A 20,032-nucleotide genomic window follows, 5' to 3' on the forward strand; every position below is an offset into this window, starting at 1 on the left:
CAACAACAGGGCCTTCTTGGTGTGGTACATCTGTCTTGCTCATAATTAACATTATTATTAACATGTGGAATTTAAAGAACTTTTCTGTTCAACCAGCCATTGGTGGCTGAAAAATACTGTTCCTGGCAACTTTGAAATTCTTTAACCTGTGAGGATATTTTATTGCTTTTGCGTTGTTCTTTTATGTTTTGTTGTTTCGGGAGGAAAGACAGAATAAAAATTTAATCAGTAAGTAAAATTTGCCACGTCTTTCTGTAGAACAGGGCTGGCTAACCTTTGGTCCTCCAGATGTTGTTCTTAATCTCCTATCAATCATGGTCATACAGTCCAACGACATTTGGAGCATCACAAGTAAGCCATACCTGCTTTAGAAAAATCTGTGGGTAGACTGGGAGGGTAGCACAGGCCTCCCCTGTATAGTTTTCCGAATCAAAATCTCCAAACGAAACTGATTATTGTTCCAAAGGTGCTATTTGAAGGGCAAATAGCCACATCAGGGGTGATTTCTGGTAGCAAATGGCCCAGCAGGAAATGGTTAAACTCTCCTCCAGCACAGCAGTCCTGACCTAGATTGGGAGGCCATACCAAATGCTCTTTTTAAAAGGAAGAGACATAGCCAGTTGCACATTAATTGAAAACAATGTTCCACAGTGTGCAGGTCGACTCCTAGTCAGGTTGAAATTCTGATACAGGCACTCCTCGCACACTAGATACACCAGGAGAAGCAGCAGCTATGCCAACCATAAACTGAAATCAAAATAAACTGAACAGTGCAACATAAATGGGCAATGAATATGAAAGTAGCATTAGATTATGATTTGGATAGATTGTTATTTGGAAGTTGTAATAAAAGTAGTAAAAAAAACCAAAACAAAAGAAACAAAAAACAAATACTAATAATGGTTGTATCTAGTTGGCACAAGGAATTTTGCCTGTGCTGGGGAACTTCCTCTCTCCTTTTCCTGTGAGCTCCCCCAAATCTGCCCTGCCTTCCATCCCACCACACAACCCTGTGAAGCATGGGGGGAGGGAGGAGATGAAGTTTCAATGCACAGGATGAAGTCCTTGTGCTATATGACTTCTCTGGATGCAAACCAGTGTTTTTAGTTGTAAATTGTTTTGCAAGAAGAGACTCATAAATTAAATAATAGTGCTTGTTTACACCCCCAAAGTAGACCTAATTATTTTTATAATAATCAATATCTATGTATCTCTTCCTGTGCTGTGGGATTCCACTACAGTGGTACCTCGGGTTAAGAACTTAATTCGTTCTGGAGGTCTGTTCTTAACCTGAGGTACCACTTTAGCTGATGGGGCCTCCTGTTGCTGCCGTGTCGCCGAAGCACGGTTTCTGTTTTCATCCTGAAGCAAAGTTCTTAACCTGAGGTACTGTTTCTGGGTTAGCGGAGTCTGTAACCTGAAGCCTCTGTAACCCGAGGTACCACTGTATTATTGTTTCATCATTACATTTTCCACCTTTCCTTTCTCTTCTAAACTACCGTATTTTTCGCTCCGTAAGACGCACTTTTTCTTCCTAAAAAGTAAGGGGAAATGTCTGTGCGTCTTATGGAGCGAATGCGTGGTCCCTGGAGCCAAATTGCACAGGGGCAAAAAGCAGATCATGCTCTTTTTTTCTTCTTCTTTTTTTGAAAGAGGGAAGTGGATGTTGAAACAAAGCCGCTGATCCACAAGCAATCGGGAGGGAGATAAGGGACGCTAGCAATAAAGTAGGCTGCCTGGGAGGGGGGGAGGTAAAGACAGCGAACTTGCAAGGAGAGGAGACAGGAAGACTAAAGCAATGAGAAGAGAAATTAGAAGAAAAGGAGGAGCAAAAAACTGCTCCAGCTAAGGAAAAGACCCTAAGGCAAACGAGGGAAGGGGGTGTTGAAAGGAAGCAGCTGATCGGCAAGCGATCGGGAGGGAGATAAGGGACGCTAGCGATAAAGGAGGCTGCCTGGGACGGGGGAGGTAAAAGCCCATGGATCCTCAGGATTTTTACATTGGGTCACCCCAAATTCAACATCAGATCACATAGCATGTCCATGGCTACAGAGTGCACCAAAAAAAAATCACGCACCCACTGTTGCGTGGGGCCGCAATGGCGCAAAAACGTGGTTACAAAGCATGGATCCACATGGATTCTCAGGATTTTTCATTGGGCTACCACAAACTAACTGTCAAATCACATGTCTGTGGCCACAGCATGAACCACAAAAATCATACATACACTGTTTTGTTCAGAATATTTTTTTTCTTGTTTTCCTCCTCTAAAAACTAGGTGCATCTTATGGCCAGGTGCATCTTATGGAGCGAAAAATATGGTACTTTCCTTAAGCATGAGGTTTTGCAGCCCCTGTTTGTTGTGGCTATAATCACCTATTTTCCTTTTCTTCTAAAGCTCAGATTAACAGTTTTGTAATGTCGTATAGTTCAGACATCTTAGCATTTTCTCATCATTGCATTTCTTGAAGTAAACTTTCTGTGAACTTGACTTTCTGTATTACCCCTCCACAAAATGACTCAGTTCATATACCATAGTAAAACAAACCTTAGTTTACAGATTGTGTTTTATTGGGAGCAAATACTGGTTCAGGCATAGCACTAAACCAGGAGTTGTGGTGAGTTTCCCCTATGCAATTGCAGGGAGAAAGCAAAACAGCCCAGAATGGTGTGCATTCACAGTCAACCATTAACTATGGAATAAGCCTGTTATGCCAACAGGCTCAGCATATTCTTCTTTGATGAGGAAAATCTCATGTCCCTTCTGGAACTATCTTGATTTTACCAGCCCGAATATGGTATCTATATACATTGCCTTGTCTCTAAATCTCTGAGTTTATTGTCCCTCTGGTGAGTCTATAAAGTTCCCATTGACCCCCAACCCAATTTCTAAGTCATTGACAAGAGAGGAGAAGCACATGTTCCTTTTCAGTACACAACAGGAAGAGGATGCAACACCCCTTGGAAAAAAATAAGAAGCATTTAGCACCTGTGAAACAGGTGCTAGCTGCTGAATTCCTCAGGGATGTGCACAGAATTGCCTAATTATAGAGGAGGGAAAATGCATTATAAGAGTAGTACTGTGTAAGTTCATTGAAATGCTGAAAATAATTGTGTTCTCTAATTATACTTCTCTGTGACCTTGTTTGCAATGATATGATGCACAGTTTCAGAATGTAGTCTTGGTGTGTTGTAGAAGCACACAATAAAATTTGGGAGCACGCAGACTTTCCCCTATGACTTTAGATATTGCTAACTACTTATTGACATGGTGTTTAATGCTGTATCTTTCAATAAAATGTGACTGCTGAAGTTTGGATCAAAAATTTTATTTTTGATATTTCATTTCTGTGAAGAACAAGGCAATCTATCTCAGTAAGAGATTTCATTTTAAACAGAAGCAGTTTTGCTGTACAATGCAGAATAAATACCATTGAGTTGCATTATTAGCAGTGTTCTACATCATCCTTATCTGGCAACTCAGTATGCCAGCCTTTTATAGTTCTTTTTTTCATTAGGCAAAAAGTAACTACTCTAGGAATTCCACTTTTCAAAGGACAGAGCTTGTGGTTGAAGTGAGTGCTCACTCATATTGATTCCTAATTAATGTTTTGTATAGCAGTATGTCTATGGAGTAATTCTTTATTTGGAACAATTCGAAAACCTTAACATTAAAATAAAAATGTTCAGTTCACTGAGTTTCTTCTGATGGATTGTGTTGTTTTTTCTTTTGCCACCTCCCCAGGAAATCCATAATTTATTAAAAGACTTTGAATTGAAGTACTGTTATGTGGACAAAAATAAAAGAACAGGTAAGAACCAAGAAGTATTATTTATTAGTCACCTTCCACACATTGCTTACAGCTTAAAAAAACAGTTAAAAACAAGTGATGTGTGTGTGTGTATTTATTTATCTAGGGCAGTGTTTCCCAACCGGTGTTCCGCGGCACACTACTGTGCCGTGAGACATCGGCTGGTGTGCCGTGGGAGGGAGGCGGGCGAGAGGCGGCGGCGGCGAGGATCCGGCGGGGGTGGGGGGAGCGGGGGCCGTCGCGCGCAACCGAACTCACTTGGCGCGCTGCCGGCTTTTCCTCCTTCAACCCGGGTCGGGCCAGGCCTGCTCACGTCCCCGGATCCCCTAGCAGCAGCCGCACGCTCTCCAAAAGCGCAACGCTGCGCGCAACCGCTCGGCCAGCTGGTGCTCTGCGACTCCGCCCTTTCCCCTCCCAGCGCCGGAGGGTTCGCGCGACCGCAGCTGTTCCCTTTCGCAGCGCGCGGGAAACAATTCCAGGCCGATTGCCTTGTGCCGAAAAGTACCGCCTCTCCTTCCAGCTCAGGCCCGGGCCGCCGGCTCCCCGAATGACGTCACGGGGGCGGGGCTTTAATGGTGGTGTGCCGCGAGATTTTTTTCCGGTAAACAGGTGTGCCGTTGCCCAAAAACGTTTGGGAAACACTGATCTAGGGGTGTGTGTGTGTGTGTGTGTATACACACACAAAAAGAGTTTACGCCCATGGCAGAGAACTAGGACTATAAGATTTTGCATACAGAGCTAGTTAAGTCCATAAGACACACATGTAGTTAAACTGTGACTTCAGTGCCCTTGTTCACACATAATGCAAAGCTGTGGTTTAATGCTATATGAATGAGCCTTGAAGGATTCTGAAACTGACACTCCCCATGTCTGTTATCCCATTGTTTGCATGGGAACTTAGCATGTGCATTGGAACCTCTTGTGTGTGCAAGGAGTACGGAAATGTTGCCAGATTCAATTATTTCAATATTATCAGAACTGCCTTGAATTTCCTTTGGTTTAATCAGAAGTCTTTCATTGGTCTTATATTCATGTTCAACAACACAATTTATTTAGTATGAAAAGCAGGGCTTCCTTCCTTCCTGTTTAACTCAAGGACTAAACACCAGTAGTGAGTGAGGCCTGAGCCAAAGTGGGTAAAGCCGGAGCCACCCCCAATAAGAATAAGAATTTATTATTTGTACCCCACACATCTGGCTGGGTTTCCCCAGCCACTCTGGGTGGCTCCCAACAGAATATTAAAAAGCACAATAAAACATCAAACATTAAAAACTTCCCTAAACAGGGCTGCCTTCAGATGTCTTCTAAAAGTCAGATAGTTTTCCATTTCCTTGACATCTGATGGGAGGGTGGGTGCTACCACCGAGAAGGCCCTCTGCCCAACTCTTTTTCTCTTCTTTCTCTCCCCCACACAAACTTGCACTGCATCAGTCATCACCCATTCACCATCAACTCTCTCCCTGCCACTCATTGCGTTAATCTATTCACATATACACAAAGACCTCTCTTTCCTCCTCCTCTTCTCTCCCTCCCTTTTTGCTCTCTCCCTCCCTTTCTTGCGCCTCTCCTTCTCCTGTCCCCATGGGGCAATTCGGCTTAGATCAAAAGCTTCCACTGTCACCAATGGAAGCTTTGCCTCCTAAGTCTAATGGTGGCAGGGCAGTGGTGGTGGCAGCTTATAGGAAGGTCTTACTGTCGCCTCCCAAAAATGTTAATTGCCCCCACCATGCAGTGGTTAGAGTTCTTAATGGTATTGTTGTTTGTAGGCATCATAATATAATTCCTTTGAGCAAAATAGGAATTAGTAGTTTATAAGCATCACACTTACTTCGTTTCAGTTTCACTACTTATTGCTACCATATTTTCTAGAATATGAATTGTACATATATATATGTGTGTAAAAATATTTATAGATGAATAACAGAATATATAAGGGTGGTGGTATCACACATCCTGATTGGTCAAATTGTGCAATACAGAAGTTTTATGAGGAAACAGCTGTTTCCCTTCAATTACAAAACATATTGCAAGTTATAAGAAAGCTTTGCGTAGCTGGTACCTAGACCAAAGCCTTAATGATACATTAATACTTACTCTAATCTATCTATCTATGTGCTTAATTAGTATAAGATGGTCCCAGCTACGATTCAGTTAAACCTGCTTTTAAAAAAAAGTGTCACTATGCTTATAATTTATTTAGTAAACCTTTTAGACTTGAGGATAGTGTAACCTCTGATTATTCAGGCTTGAAAGAAAATGTTAGCATTCCTGATTCTCAGTGGTATCATCTTTCCACTCAGTTTCACTTCTACTTGAGCTTTGGTGTTTAGTAGAAGCAGATGATTAATAGGCAATCTGGAATAAAAGATGTTTTCTGTTTTAAACCATAATCTTGCAACCAGAGCTTCCTGGAATTGAATTTCAGGAAAAGGCTCTATTGAAATATGATATGTCAGCAATAACTCTAAAAGGTTACAGCGCATGAGGCAGCACAGTCACCCCCACAGACACATCATGGCAATTTTTGACAAAGCACATGGTGGGGGAGGAGGAGGCATGGAATTAATAGGTACATCCCATGTTACTTGGTTTTTATTTAACATTATACAGGTGTGTTTGTTTTGAGCTATTGACCACACTACTAATAATATTTAAAGTATTCCCTCACATAGTAAAGACAAAGAATATTTTCTAAGTAAGCCTTGCTTGTACGGTGGTACCTCGGGTTAAGTACTTAATTTGTTCCGGAGGTCTGTTCTTAACCTGAAACTGTTCTTAACCTGAAGCACCACTTTAGCTAATGGGGCCTCCTGCTGTTGCCACGCCGCCGGAGCACAATTTCCGTTCTCATCCTGAAGCAAAGTTCTTAACCCGAGGTACTATTTCTGGGTTAGCGGAGTCTGTAACCTGAAGCGTATGTAACCTGAAGTGTATGTAACCCGAGGTACCACTGTACTGTGATTAGTATATAAACAATATTATTATAGAACTGGGAACTATCTATGTTTAGGGTGGTGGCAAGGGGATCTTCCTCTACAACAGTCCCCTAAAAAGCCTCATCCGGAGGGTTGGGGAACTCTTAGAAAAGGCCTCATATTTTTAAATAGGGGATTACGGGGAAATGGACATGGCTTCCCCAAAATGAACCCTGGGAACTGTAGTTTATCTTTCGCAGAGCTGTAATTCTTAGCATTCTTAACAAACTACACACCCCAGGATTCTTTGGGAAAGTTGTGTGCTTTAAATATATAACATGGATATGACTTACATTTGTAAGAGTGGAACATCCACTTTCTGTGAGTGAAGAGAACTGTAACTGTGAATTCTCAAACCCTTACTTTGATTCAGAATTGAGGAAGAAGAGGAAGAAAAAGCAGTAGGTCCTGATTTACATTTTACACTATCCATTGTTTTATTTTATCGTGATCTTGGGGCATCACAAAAGTCAACCACCAACTTTGTAATAAATGCCAGTACTTTCCTTGCTCTGAGGCTCATCCAACAAGCCAACATTGTTGCTGAAGATGAATTGTGGTAGACTATGTAAATATCTGTTGCTGTTTTTACTGTCTTCCAGCTTTTGTTACTTTACTGAATGGAGAGCAGGCTCAGAATGCAATACGGTTGTTTCACCAATACTCCCTTCGAGGAAAAGAAATCTCAGTGCAACTTCAGCCAACCGATGCCCTGCTCTGCATTACCAATTTACCACGCTCCTATACATTGCAAGAGTTTGAAGAGTTGGTGCGGCCCTATGGCAATGTTGAAAGACACTTTTTGATTTATAGTGAAATCACTGGGTATTCGAAGGGCTATGGTTTTGTGGAATACATGAAAAAGGATTCTGCAGCTAAAGCTAGGTTGGACCTTCTAGGGAAACAAGTAGGTGGGAATGCCCTTTTTGCTCAGTGGATGGATGTCAATCAGTTAACTCCAGAACTCATACATTCAAAGTGCCTTTGTGTGGAAAACCTCCCTACAGACTACACAGATGCAGAGGATCTGATGCAAACTTTTTCATCGAAATATAACCCTGTGTTTTATCAGGTATGTAGGAGTTTTAAAGCCACAGCTCTTGTCTTTGGGGGCTGTGTGGTTTGACTACTCACCTTACATGGACTTTCCTTTGTTTGATTTTTAGCTTAATATGTTCAAGCTGGTGAATGATTATACTACGCTTGTAACAGCTCCAATAGTAGTATAAAGGTTTATTAGGGTTGGGTATGGCTGGCATGCATTAGTCACCTGAAGATTATGCAAAAGGCCATCTGGGCCACTTCCTTGCATTTACAGAATTTCTGTTTTAGGAAGCAACTCTGGGAAACATTTTAAACTTTCACTTATAAATCTTAGAGTTTCTGGTATTTCAGGGGAGGGGAGTCGGAAACAACAGAATAAAGCTCCCTCAGTATATATAAAAATGTTATATTTTAGAACCCCCAAATTGGAATTTAGAAATCGTTTACTGTAAATTGGTAAAGATAACCTACCGACTGAGGAAAGCAATTGAGACATCTGATGAAGTTGTCTCTAATTCATGAAAACTTGTGCCTTAAGATTTTTCAAGATTCCAGAAAACTCTCTGTTGTCTGTCCTCCCCCCCCCCCATAGACTTAAGTTTGCAATCGCTTTGGATTCTAGAAAAGACAGGGGCAAGAACATCACCTTTGTTTTGAAGGGGGTGAATGGGATTAGACAATTTAATACTGCTTGTTTATAGTATTGGAGAGGGGACTATAGCTCAGTGGGTAGAGTATATGTTTGCATGGAGAAGGTGCCAGACTTAAGCTCCAGGATTTCCAGTTAAAAATATATTGAAAGCGAGAACTTAAAAGAGCTGCTGCTTGAGACCACAGTGATCAGTATACTGGTCTAGATGCCACAAGACTGTTCCATGTCTTCATAGTTATTTCCAGTGTGCTGAGAAACATCCTTATATTTAATATTTTTCTTTCTTCCCTACCTTTTCCTTTTAAACTAATTTAAACTAGCCCCTTCTCTTAATATATGTTGGAGATACGTTTGTCTTAGACTATTTCAGCTGTGGGCTGTTTAGTCACAGATGTTATTTTTTTCTAAACATTATTCCAGTTTTGTTTACATGTAGTTTTGGAAGAATGTACACTGCTTCCTATCTCTTTGACCTGTCACAATATTATTGTCTAAGAATATAAATATGTTGGGTTGGTGTGTTTTTTTACAGCATCCTTTGTGGCTTAAGGATATATTTTAGGATATTTTTGGTTGATAGGCATGGTTTATTATGAACCTTCAATGCATTTTGATAGGGTTTGCACCGGTGATTATACCTATTATGTTTTTAATGTTGTTCCAGAGTGATTCCATAAGACAGAATAAACAGCTGATACATGTTTATCAAAGGGCAGAAGCTTTCAGCTGGCACGAAATAAGCCCTGATGAGCTCTATATTTCCTGTGAGACAAAATCGTTTTAGATGTTTTGAAAATGGGCTGCAAGTAAATTAGTTCAATGTGGAACCTTCAAGATCTATAGAAATGCAGCTAGTTTTTATTCATTTTACTATTTTTATTTGTAACATATGTTAATTGTATTACTAAGCTTTGTAACACTGGTTGGACGTTGTATCCAACAAGCAATCCCTGCTTTTCACTAGTCGATTCGATAATTACATAAAACTGACGCCGTCCATATCTTCCTAGGGAATACTTATGTGACAGTAAAGGCTACTGAAATAAGTCTTAAGTTGTTGGTGATGATCCAGAAGGGTACATGTGCCAAATTCTTTCCTCTGGCCACATATCAAGGTTTTTCCCCTTCTCCTTTAGTGCAGCATAACTCTCCCCTCTAGTGAAATGCAAACAGCTTTTGTAACATGGCTATTTAAAAGGCAACTTCTGGTTCGTTTTCGGGAGACTGCTACAATCCTGCAAAGAAGCAAGGAAACTAACATTTGCACGTGTGCAAAGCAGTTGGTTTCCTGTACCTCCGCCAATAACTGAGGTGTCAAAACTAAATATATACCACCAGCTAGAATTTCATTGAATTTTGCAGATGTCGCCACTGCAGTTTTTCATATTATTTAAAATGCAAAACTTTTCAGCAGAACTGTACGTGAAAAAAATTAGTATTCCTCACCCATAGGAAAGAAATGCAAGGGGGGGGGCGGGTAATGTGCCCATGTTTTCAAAATAATCCCCAGTTTAATTCCGTCCCTTAATGCTCCATAAAATAACTGTCAAATTTATTTCATAGCTCAAGTTCTTCATGAGATTAGATGGCAGGGCAGCAGTAATTCAAGTACAGTTCTGTGTGGCTGTCATCTGCAAAATATTTGTGTATAAATTTAGCTTGGAGGGAGGAGTGATCAGCAATGTTAATCTGGTCTTAGAAACACATTACTTAGTATTTTTCACAGGTGGTTCGTGCTTGAGGTGGAAGGATATAGTGCTGTCTGGAAACTGATATAGAGAGCATGTACTTCATTCATTGTGTTGTGAAATGTCCCTTCAGCTTGCTCAGGATGAAGATAGCTCGGTTGATGGCTTTGCAGTCGTTGAGTATGAGACAGCAGAGCAGGCAGAGGAAGTCCAGCAAGGAACAGATGGCTTGGCTTTCAGAGAGAAGAGAGTGCATGTATCTTATTGTGCTCCGGGAGCTGCAGGGCGTGGAACTCTTGCTACACTTATAGCAGCACAACGCATGGTAAGAGACTCTACCACACCCCCACAAAGGAAAAACATGTGACAAATGCATTTAGGACCCTGGACATAAAAAACTGAATTATATATTTATATGATGGCTGTATCTTTGGGCATGGTAGGCAATTAGTGGCATTGTTCATACATAGTGCTGACCCAAGTCATGAATTAGCAAGAACGAACAAGTATGCAGATACCCATTCTTGACTTGGCAAGAATGAACGAGCATGTGACAAATCATGGCTGCTTTGCTACTTAGCTACCAAAATTATGGCTTAGCATTACGTGTAAACTTGTGCTCATAGTTTGTCTCCCAGAAAGGAACGGGGAGCAGTAAGCCATGAACAAACCTTGGTTAAGACTCATGGTTTGTTGAGAGTGAGACAACCCAGGAGCCCATATTTGTGTGTAGAACTAAACCAAATCATTACTTAGTTCTGCGTAGCAAGGCAGCGACAGAAGTTGCGGAGGAGTAAAGCGGTTGTGGTTTTCTCCATGGAAACTCACACAGCTCCTCATTCTTGCTAAGTCACAATTTGGTTTACTTCTTAACTGGGCTCCTGATAAAACTGTTCTTAGATACAAACACTGTGATTTTCCCAGGTTTTCTCTCCCACCTTGTTTGCATCACTAGTGTATATGGTGATTCCTGCAATTTTTTGCTGAACTACAAGCCAATAAAATCTCTCCTGAAATTTGAGACAAAGGCACCTGTATATCTCCCTAGAATGTTCCCCTTGCTGGATTAGGTCTAGCTACCTAATTTTGTCTAAACTCTGGTATTTAAAAACACAAAGACCAGAGAGGGTAGTTATTGAGTTTTGTCTGACGCTTCAGAGCACTGTAGTTAAGCAATTTTGGAAAGAATTGCTTCCGTAAGAGAGTGCTATGCCATTTTAAAAACAGGCGGTGCTAGTAGGGATGGTACTGACCAAAAAGCGGAGAAGTATACAACAATTTCAGGATAGTGGAGTTGGCTTAATTTCATGCTTGATGAGGAGTGAGGCTTTGATGCCTTGCTTGTCATAAGAGATTATTCCTCGGAATGTTGGGAGCGAGGTATTACTGGAAGTTGTGATTTTTGTATGCAGCCTTAGATCAGAATGAATTCCCACTACGTATATAATAGTGGCTCACAAACTTCCTTAGGACATACTGTTCTTTTCCCTCTCACCCAATTTTTAATCTTCTGGCAATGCCCAGTATGACATGGCAATCGAAAGGAAGAATGAAAGCAATAGGTAGCAGAAATGAGTAATGTGGAGTAGAATATGGCTTGATAAACAAAAGAAGAGCAAGATGCCATGTAGGGCAAAGCAACTTTGGCACTCATATACTGGACCCTGATGCAAAAGCCTTGCATATCACCTACATCTACGATGGCAGCCAGATTTTTTTCAAACGAAGAACCTTGGTATTCCATTTTGCATATGAAACCACTGAAGCACAGCTCAATAATACCTCAAAATGAGAAAAACAGAGTTTTATTTTTTATTAGAATGCTGACATGCTGAGAAACAGGCTGCTAAAATCTCAACTCCTTTGTTCTTGGATGTGTGTGCTCTTGTAACCCACTGGTAACCCATTGGAAAATTGGAAATTTTCCAGTTTCTGATTTCACAGTCCTCTCACGAGGAGAATTGGCTGTGTGACCAGGCCTTTCATGAAGACTCTATTTTGTTGGAACAGTTAAGAGTTCACTAGGAAGTTACACACATACAAACATTGATTCCTTCAAAATAAAATGATATCAATAGATAAATGTGCACTGAATAAAAAAGAACCATGGTTTTACACGCCCATCTTTCTCAAGCTGGAACACTTTCACACTGGCAGTCAGGCTCAATACCTTGATCTGAAACTGGGATCTCTTCTCACTGTGAGAGACCATGGCCTGTTGCAGTGAAGCAGTGTGTTAAGCTGCAATTCAGATTGGTGGTAGTGATCATGTGGTCTTGCTGATAAAAGATATTCTCTAGTAAAATCCAGTATTAGTCTTAGTTCCAGAAGAGGGGAGGGGTTGGGCAAATATTGGCTGCTCATTTTCTTGAAATTTTAGACAGATTAGACATCTTTTGAAGTCAAATACACACAGTTGGGTTGTGTGTGTCAAAGTTGTGTTAGAATTATGCTTCCATACTTGGTGGAAATTGGTGCTAATTGAACTGCGCCTAATACACAAGTATTGTTCCTCCTTCCTTTGGAAGTAAATGTTTAAGGTCACATGACTCAATGCTCTCTAATACCAAATGGTCCCAATCTTAATCTCTGGCAACTCCATATAGGATTGTCTAGAACCCTGGAGAACCGCTGCCAATTAAAATTAGATAATATTAAGTCAGATGGACCAATGATTTGGTGTGGTTTAAGGTTATGCCTTGTGTTAATAATAATAATAATAATAATAATAATAATAATAATAATAAATTTTATTTATATCCCGCCCTCCCCAGCCAAGCCGGGCTCAGGGCGGCTAACAACAATCAAATAAACAATCAAATAATAACACATTCTAAAAATTTTCATTATAAAAATTAGTTAAAATCAAATTGATGGCAACCGATTAAACAAAATTCTGTGCAGGTTGCCAGAGGAGGGAGTCAGGCTGCGCCCTGACCAAAGGCCTGGCGGAACAACTCTGTCTTGCAGGCCCTGCGGAAAGATGTCAGGTCCCGCAGGGCCCTAGTCTCTTGTGACAGAGCGTTCCACCAGGTTGGAGCCGCAGCCGAGAAGGCCCTGGCTCTAGTTGAGGCCAGCCTAACCTCTCTGAGGCCTGGGACCTTGAGGGTGTTATTATTTGCAGACCGTAGGTTTCTCTGTGGGGCATACCAGGAGAGGCGGTCCCGTAGGTACGAGGGTCCTAGGCCGTATAGGGCTTTAAAGGTTAAAACCAGCACCTTAAACCTGATCCTGTACTCCACCGGGAGCCAGTGCAGCTGGTATAGTACCGGATGAATGTGATCTCGCAGCGAAGACCCCATAAGGAGTCTCGCCGCGGCATTCTGCACCCGCTGGAGTTTCTGGGTCAGTCTCAAGGGCAGCCCCACGTAGAGCGAGTTACAATAATCCAGTCTGGAGGTGACCGTCGCATGGATCACAGTGGCTAGGTGAGGGCGAGAGAGATAAGGGGCCAACTGCTTAGCTTGGCGGAGATGGAAAAATGCCGCCTTTGTTATAGCTGTAATCTGCGCCTCCATAGAGAGGGAGGTATCGAAGATTACACCCAAACTCTTAACGGACGGTGCTGGCACTAATTGCACCCTCGCAAGAGATGGGAGTTGCCCCCTCGATCCCATATCGTCCCGCCCCAGCCAGAGGACCTCTGTCTTCGAAGGATTTAACTTCAACCGGCTCCCACGTAACCATCCAGCCACAGCTTCCAGACATCTGGTCAGTGTGTCTGGGGCCGAGTCAGGATGGCCATCCATCAACAGATAGAGTTGGGTGTCATCAGCATACTGCTGGCAACCCAGCCCAAAGGATTAAATATAAAATGGGCCCTGTTGAAAAGTACTGAATTAACAAAGACAGGTACAGTACAGTGGTGTGGAAGGAAGGAAAAGTTTAAAAGTGTCTATATCAGTGGTGTTGGCAGATATAGAAAGATATGAGTAACATAATCTAGTGATTTGATTGGTTGACATGTATTTTCAATAAACAACATTGTAGGGGTTTTTTATAGAGTAGTAGTGAAATAGTTAAGGGGACTTCATGTTATCTTTGAATATTTTCATTGTGATAATACATACCGTATTTTTCGCACTATAGGACGCACTTTTTCCCCTCCAAAAATGAAGGGGAAATGTGTGTGCGTCCTATGGTGCGAATGCAGGCTTCTGCTGAAGCCTGGAGAGCGAGAGGGGTCCGTGCGCACCGACCCCTCTCACTCTCCAGGCTTCAGGAAGCTATCCCAAGTCTTGCAAGCCCGGCGGGATGTCCCGCGGGCTCGCAAGGCTTGCAGGCAGCAGCCTGCACCCAAAAGCTGGGGACAGCGGGGAGGTGCAGAGCCGCCACCCCGCTATTCCCCGACCTGATCTGGAGGCTGGCGGGGGGAGAAGCAAGCCTGCTTCTCCCCCCCACCATCCCCACAACCTCCAGATCAGGTCGGGGAATCGCGGGATGGCAGCGCTCTGCCATCCCGCTATTCCACGACCTGATCTGGAGGCTGGGGGTGGGAGAAGCAAGCCTGCTTCTCCCCCCCCCCACCATCCCCACAACCTCCAGCCCCACAAGCTCAGGGGATAGGGGGATGGCGAAGCGCCGCCATCCCGCTATTCCCCGACCTGATCTGGAGGCTGGGGGTGGGAGAAGCAAGCCTGCTTCTTCCCCCCCCCCACCATCCCCACAACCTCCAGATCAGGTCGGGGAATAGCGGGATGGCAGCGCTCCGCCATCCCGCTATTCCACGACCTGATTTGGAGGCTGGGGGTGGGAGAAGCAAGCCTGCTTCTCCCCCCCACCATCCCCACAACCTCCAGATCAGGTCGGGGAATCGCGGGATGGCAGAGCGCTGCCATCCCGCGATTCCCCGACCTGATCTGGAGGTTGTGGGGATGGTGGGGGGGGGGAGAAGCAGGCTTGCTTCTCCCACCCCCAGCCTCCAGATCAGGTCGTGGAATAGCGGGATGGCAGAGCGCTGCCATCCCGCGATTCCCCGACCTGATCTGGAGGTTGTGGGGATGGTGGGGGGGAGAAGCAGGCTTGCTTCTCCCACCCCCAGCCTCCAGATCAGGTCGTGGAATAGCGGGATGGCAGAGCGCTGCCATCCCGCGATTCCCCGACCTGATCTGGAGGTTGTGGGGATGGTGGGGGGGAGAAGCAGGCTTGCTTCTCCCACCCCCAGCCTCCAGATCAGGTCGTGGAATAGCGGGATGGCGGAGCGCTGCCATCCCGCGATTCCCCGACCTGATCTGGAGGTTGTGGGGATGGTGGGGGGGAGAAGCAGGCTTGCTTCTCCCACCCCCAGCCTCCAGATCAGGTCGCGGAATAGCGCGCCATTCCCGCTGTCCCCCGACTTGGTTTGGAGGCTGGCGGAAGGCTTCCTCCTCCCCCAGCCCCGCAAGCTCCCAGAGCGATGCCAAAGCTGCGCACAGCTTCGGCATGGCTCTGAGTCCCGTTCTGGGGGAGGGGGAAGCTCGGGCTTCCCCGCCCCAGCCCCGCGCCTGGCGGGGGGGGGGATAAATTTTTTCCCCCTTTATTTCCCCCCCCCCCAAATCTAGGTGCGTCCTATGGACCGGTGCGTCCAATAGTCCGAAAAATACGGTAGGTAGTTTTTTCTTTGGTTAAATATTTTCTTAGACCAGTTTTGAGTATCTATCACAGCCTTTCTCAACTTTGGGTTCCCATATTTTGTTGGACTGCCACTCCCATCATCCATAGGCAACAGGGGCAGCAGTCAGGGATGATGGGAGTGGTAGTCCAAAAACATTTGGGAACCCGAGCTTGAGAGAGGCTTATTTGTAAAAGACTATCTGAGATTACAGTTAATATTTTTTTTATTAGCTTTGACAGTGCATATAATTAAGACAGCCTGCTCATCTTACTGTCTCTTATCATGACTGCTTGGAAGCTCCAGAGTAAAAAATAAGATTGCCTATTTGTAAATGTTCATTAAGTGATGCCCCTTGCAGCCACAGATCCTTACCCTTAATAAGCATATATGCAGTAATTGAAATCTAAATGGCTAAAAGGGAAAATGGGAGGATCTCTAGTCTCTGTCAGAGTTACAAAATGTTCCTCAATGTGTTCAGTCTTACATGTGACTGAGAAGCTACTTGAAGTTCGGACTTCCGGGTTGGCGCGATCGGGAAATGGCGGATTCCCTCCGAGCTCCGGAGGGAATCGGCTCAGCGGTGGATGGGTCTTTGCCGTGCCGGCGACACGGGGACCCTTAAAAACCGCAGGCGCGGAAGCCTGCGGACTGAAGACTCGGCGGGTGCCTTAAGCGCCCCCCCTGATTCGCAATGAGCCTTTTTAAAGGCTACGGAGGGGATACAGGGGACGGCGTGGCACTGAGAGTCGACCGCTACCGCCGCTGAGCGAAGCCGCGAGCCATAACCGGAGAGCGCTGACTTCCTTCCTTGAAATTCGGACTGAAAAAAGAACCCGTGAGTAATTTGGAACTGAACTTTAAAACTTTTACCTTTTGAATTTGAGACGACCGGGGGGTGTGCTAAAAGGAAGTCCCCACACCCCCCCTTGCAGACGATCCAGAGCAACGAAATAAGAACTAAGCTGGAGTGCCTACCCTGTAAAGGGTGAGTTTTAAAAAGACAGTAACTTCCAAGATTTAGAAAGGTAAATTTGAGCAGGAGAGTGGAGTGTTGGAAGAGTCTTTGTTTTGTGGTAAACAACCCTCCCTCCCGGGCCCGGGAGCGACCTGATTTGGAGCCTGTATAGAGGAGCAGAATTTGACAGCTGTCAAAAGCTGTCAAATGGACTATTAATAGTGAAAAAAAAAAATTGCTGTTTAAGACCTCTCCGGATTAAAAGGAGTTACAATTGAACTAAAATCTTGAGAAACAAAGAAACAATAATAGGACAGAGGATTGTTGGAGAAAAGGTTACTCAGTAACCAGATTCCCTCTAGGGGGAATTCTGTGGAATTACAATGGCTGTGGGTGGAAAGATACTGAGAGAAATCGAAAGAATGTTCTCACTGGTGGGAACCCTACAGGAGCAGACTACAGCTATGAGTAAACAATTGACGACCTTGGATTTGGAAACAAGTAGTTCTGCTGAAAGTAATGAGGGCCTGAGTGAGAAAGAACCCACAGCTGAATTTGAAACAATAAACAAAGAAGAGGAGAAGACAAAACAAGAAAGAGAACAAGTTATCTGGGAAAGTACTAACCAGAAGCCGGCATCTGGAGAACACAAGCAAGGAGACTATTGGATTAAATCCACTCTAAGCCTACGAAAGATACAGAAGATGAAAGTGGAGGCCCTGGGACTTTATGGAATTCAGGAGCTCGAAATAAAGAAGTACAATTGGGGCCTCCACATAGACTTTGATTTTGACTATCAGCAAGACTTAGGCCTTGTGGAAATTCCTCAGCAGTTGCCTTTAAATATGGGAAGAGACTATGGACTGACTGGATTGATTGTTAAGGAAATCTTTCGAGACTCGATGATAGACAAAAAGGACTACCAACAAAACCGGCGGAGAGGGACTAAAAGAGAATTGAGAGCCTCGGATATCCGGAATCCAGGCTAAAAACTGTTAATTTGGACATGTCTTGGGAAAGGACGCAAAGCGGGGAGGGGAGGGAGGGAAGTATTAAATTTAAACAACACTCAAGACCAGGGGGTTTAGTATTAAGAAAATTATGTAAGAAAAAATGAGAAATCGAGGGAAGAGAATTGGGGTCCAACTTAGGGAAAATTTATTTTTGTTTTTTATAAAAGGACTAATATTAAGATGGAAGAAATGCCAACTTGCTGACATAAGTTTGGGAATAGGGATGCAGGGGAGGGGGTGGGGGGAAGTCAAGGACTAGGGTTAGAAAATAAGATTTTCGGGAACTATTCATGTTTGTTGTTTTTTATGTTTGTTTTGGTGTGTTGTTTGTGTTTATATAAAATGTGAAAACCCAATAAAAATATTTTAAAAAAAATAAAAAAAAAAAAGAGAAGCTACTTGAAGTTCAACAGCTATATGCAAGCAACTCTGCTTTACAAAATGAACTTTCTTCTATCTTGGGAGAGAATCTGATTTTTTTCTCCTATTTCTTTATAATTCAAGATGAGGAACAACAGAAAAGGTTTGCTTCCTGAACCAAATGCAGTGCAAATTATGAAAAGCTTAAATACCCCAGCGATGTTACAAATGTTGTTGCAGCCCCAGTTACATGGATGTTCTAATAAACTTGGTAAGATTTTTTAAATATATCTGTCTGTCTGTCTGTCTCTGTCTCTATCAATCTATATCTATCTACAGTATATCTGAAGTGGGGAAAAGTCTCCACCTTAGTAAAGGCTTTTGAATACAGACTTACTGTATCAAAAACAGGTTCTGGGGCCACGTTCTTGTGTTCCTTGCATTGCATTGGCCCTAATTCACATATTCTTGGAGGACCTCACTGCTTGCTTGCTTGCTTGCTTTATAGAAACTCTCAATTTATTCTTGTGTTCTGACTCCTCGAACCAGTTACAGATCTGTAAGAGAACCTGTCCTCTTTTTCTTTGTAAAAAATGCTTTCTGGATCATCCTTGGGATATACTGGTTGACTCTTCCGAATACCCACAAAAGCTTTGGTGATACTTTGCTCAGCAGGGTTTGTTTTTCTGTGTTTCACTAATTCTAGCTTTAATATGTTTTCAAAATTGGAACATCAAGAATTAGCCCGATAGCCATACTGCTGCATATTTGCTTTTTGTGTAGCAGCACAAGCTGTGTTGTGTGCTGCTCAAGTGAAAATTCATTTCTGTGCCAAGCAGAGTGTGCAAAGTTGGCTTGCTCTGCTTTACCTCCGAAAGCTCATGTGTGCTTTCCCTTTATATTAGCTATGGCTGGTGCATAATTAAATGCAACTGTACAGTTCTTAAGAATCAAAGAGGAGATTTTGTTTCACCCCTTTCAGATTCTGCGTTGGCTTCCATAGTCTTTCACCAGCAGAAGTAACTCTAAACTGTATCATTCTCTAATTGGTGTGTTTTCTTCTTTGTGGCCAACTGGACAAAAACTGCCAGGACGTGTTCATTGTTATCAGCATTCAAGGACTTCACATTGTCATTAAATCTGAGAGGGGAGGGGATGGTTTGTGGGAGATAGGAAAATTCGCACCTAAGAGGAATTGTCAGTTTTGTCTGCATGCTTCTAAATACTGTGGTACCTCGTGTTATGGACGGGATCCGTTCCGGAGGCCCGTCCGTAACGTGAAATGCCCACAACTCGAGGTGCTGCGTCTGCGCAGGCGCACGGCATGATTTGGCACTTCTGCGCATGCGCAAGCAGCGAAACCCGGAAGTAACCCCTTCCGGTACTTCCGGGTTGCCGCAGGACGTAACGCGAAAAGACGCAACATGAAGCAGACGAAACACGAGGTATGACTGTACCAAAGCAAATCCAGTGTGAAGTGCAAGCAACTGTAAGGCATATGAAGAAGTTTCATTGGCCCAATTTGCAAGTGATGCAATGGCTTATTGCTACGTGCAAAAGCTAATGACAAGCCTAAGCAAAGCCTTAAACTTGAGTGCTCCACTCTTTCCCTCTCCTGCGTCTATGAGACTATACAAATGTTGAGTTTCACTTTTCACCTAGCTTGTGTCATGTGAACCAGATCTCTGGTTTAAAACAGACTTCAAAATAAGACATGTTCAAAACGTAGCTTTTGAAGGTAGCCTTGTTAACTAATCAGAGTTTGTGGCAGGCCATAATCTCTGTTTTGTATGCAATAACAAGCAGAGATTCTAAGCTGAACTTCCCTGGGACACTAAATATGTGAGAGGAAAGGAGCCCTCAATTTTGTTTGGGTTCATTCCAACAAAACCATGACTTAGCATTTTGTGCAAATGATGACGACTTAGCTGTTTACACAT

The 20,032-nt window shown here is 43.3% G+C and overlaps 1 protein-coding gene across 2 annotated transcripts in view; it reads left to right on the plus strand.

Annotated features, from left to right (window-relative positions):
* The window catches only part of RAVER2 (ribonucleoprotein, PTB binding 2), a 46,033-nt gene that overhangs the window by 10,495 nt on the left and 15,506 nt on the right, over positions 1–20,032 (plus strand). For both annotated transcript variants that reach the window (XM_081193737.1, XM_081193736.1), the window contains exons 2-5: positions 3,746–3,812; positions 7,390–7,859; positions 10,305–10,496; positions 18,237–18,363. In XM_081193737.1, coding sequence (XP_081049863.1) covers positions 3,746–3,812; positions 7,390–7,859; positions 10,305–10,496; positions 18,237–18,363 — 856 coding nt within the window. The remainder of the gene's footprint in view (positions 1–3,745; positions 3,813–7,389; positions 7,860–10,304; positions 10,497–18,236; positions 18,364–20,032) is intronic.

Source organism: Podarcis bocagei (genome assembly GCF_964188305.1).
Source record: "Podarcis bocagei genome assembly, chromosome: 5".
Lineage (NCBI taxonomy): Eukaryota > Metazoa > Chordata > Lepidosauria > Squamata > Lacertidae > Podarcis > Podarcis bocagei.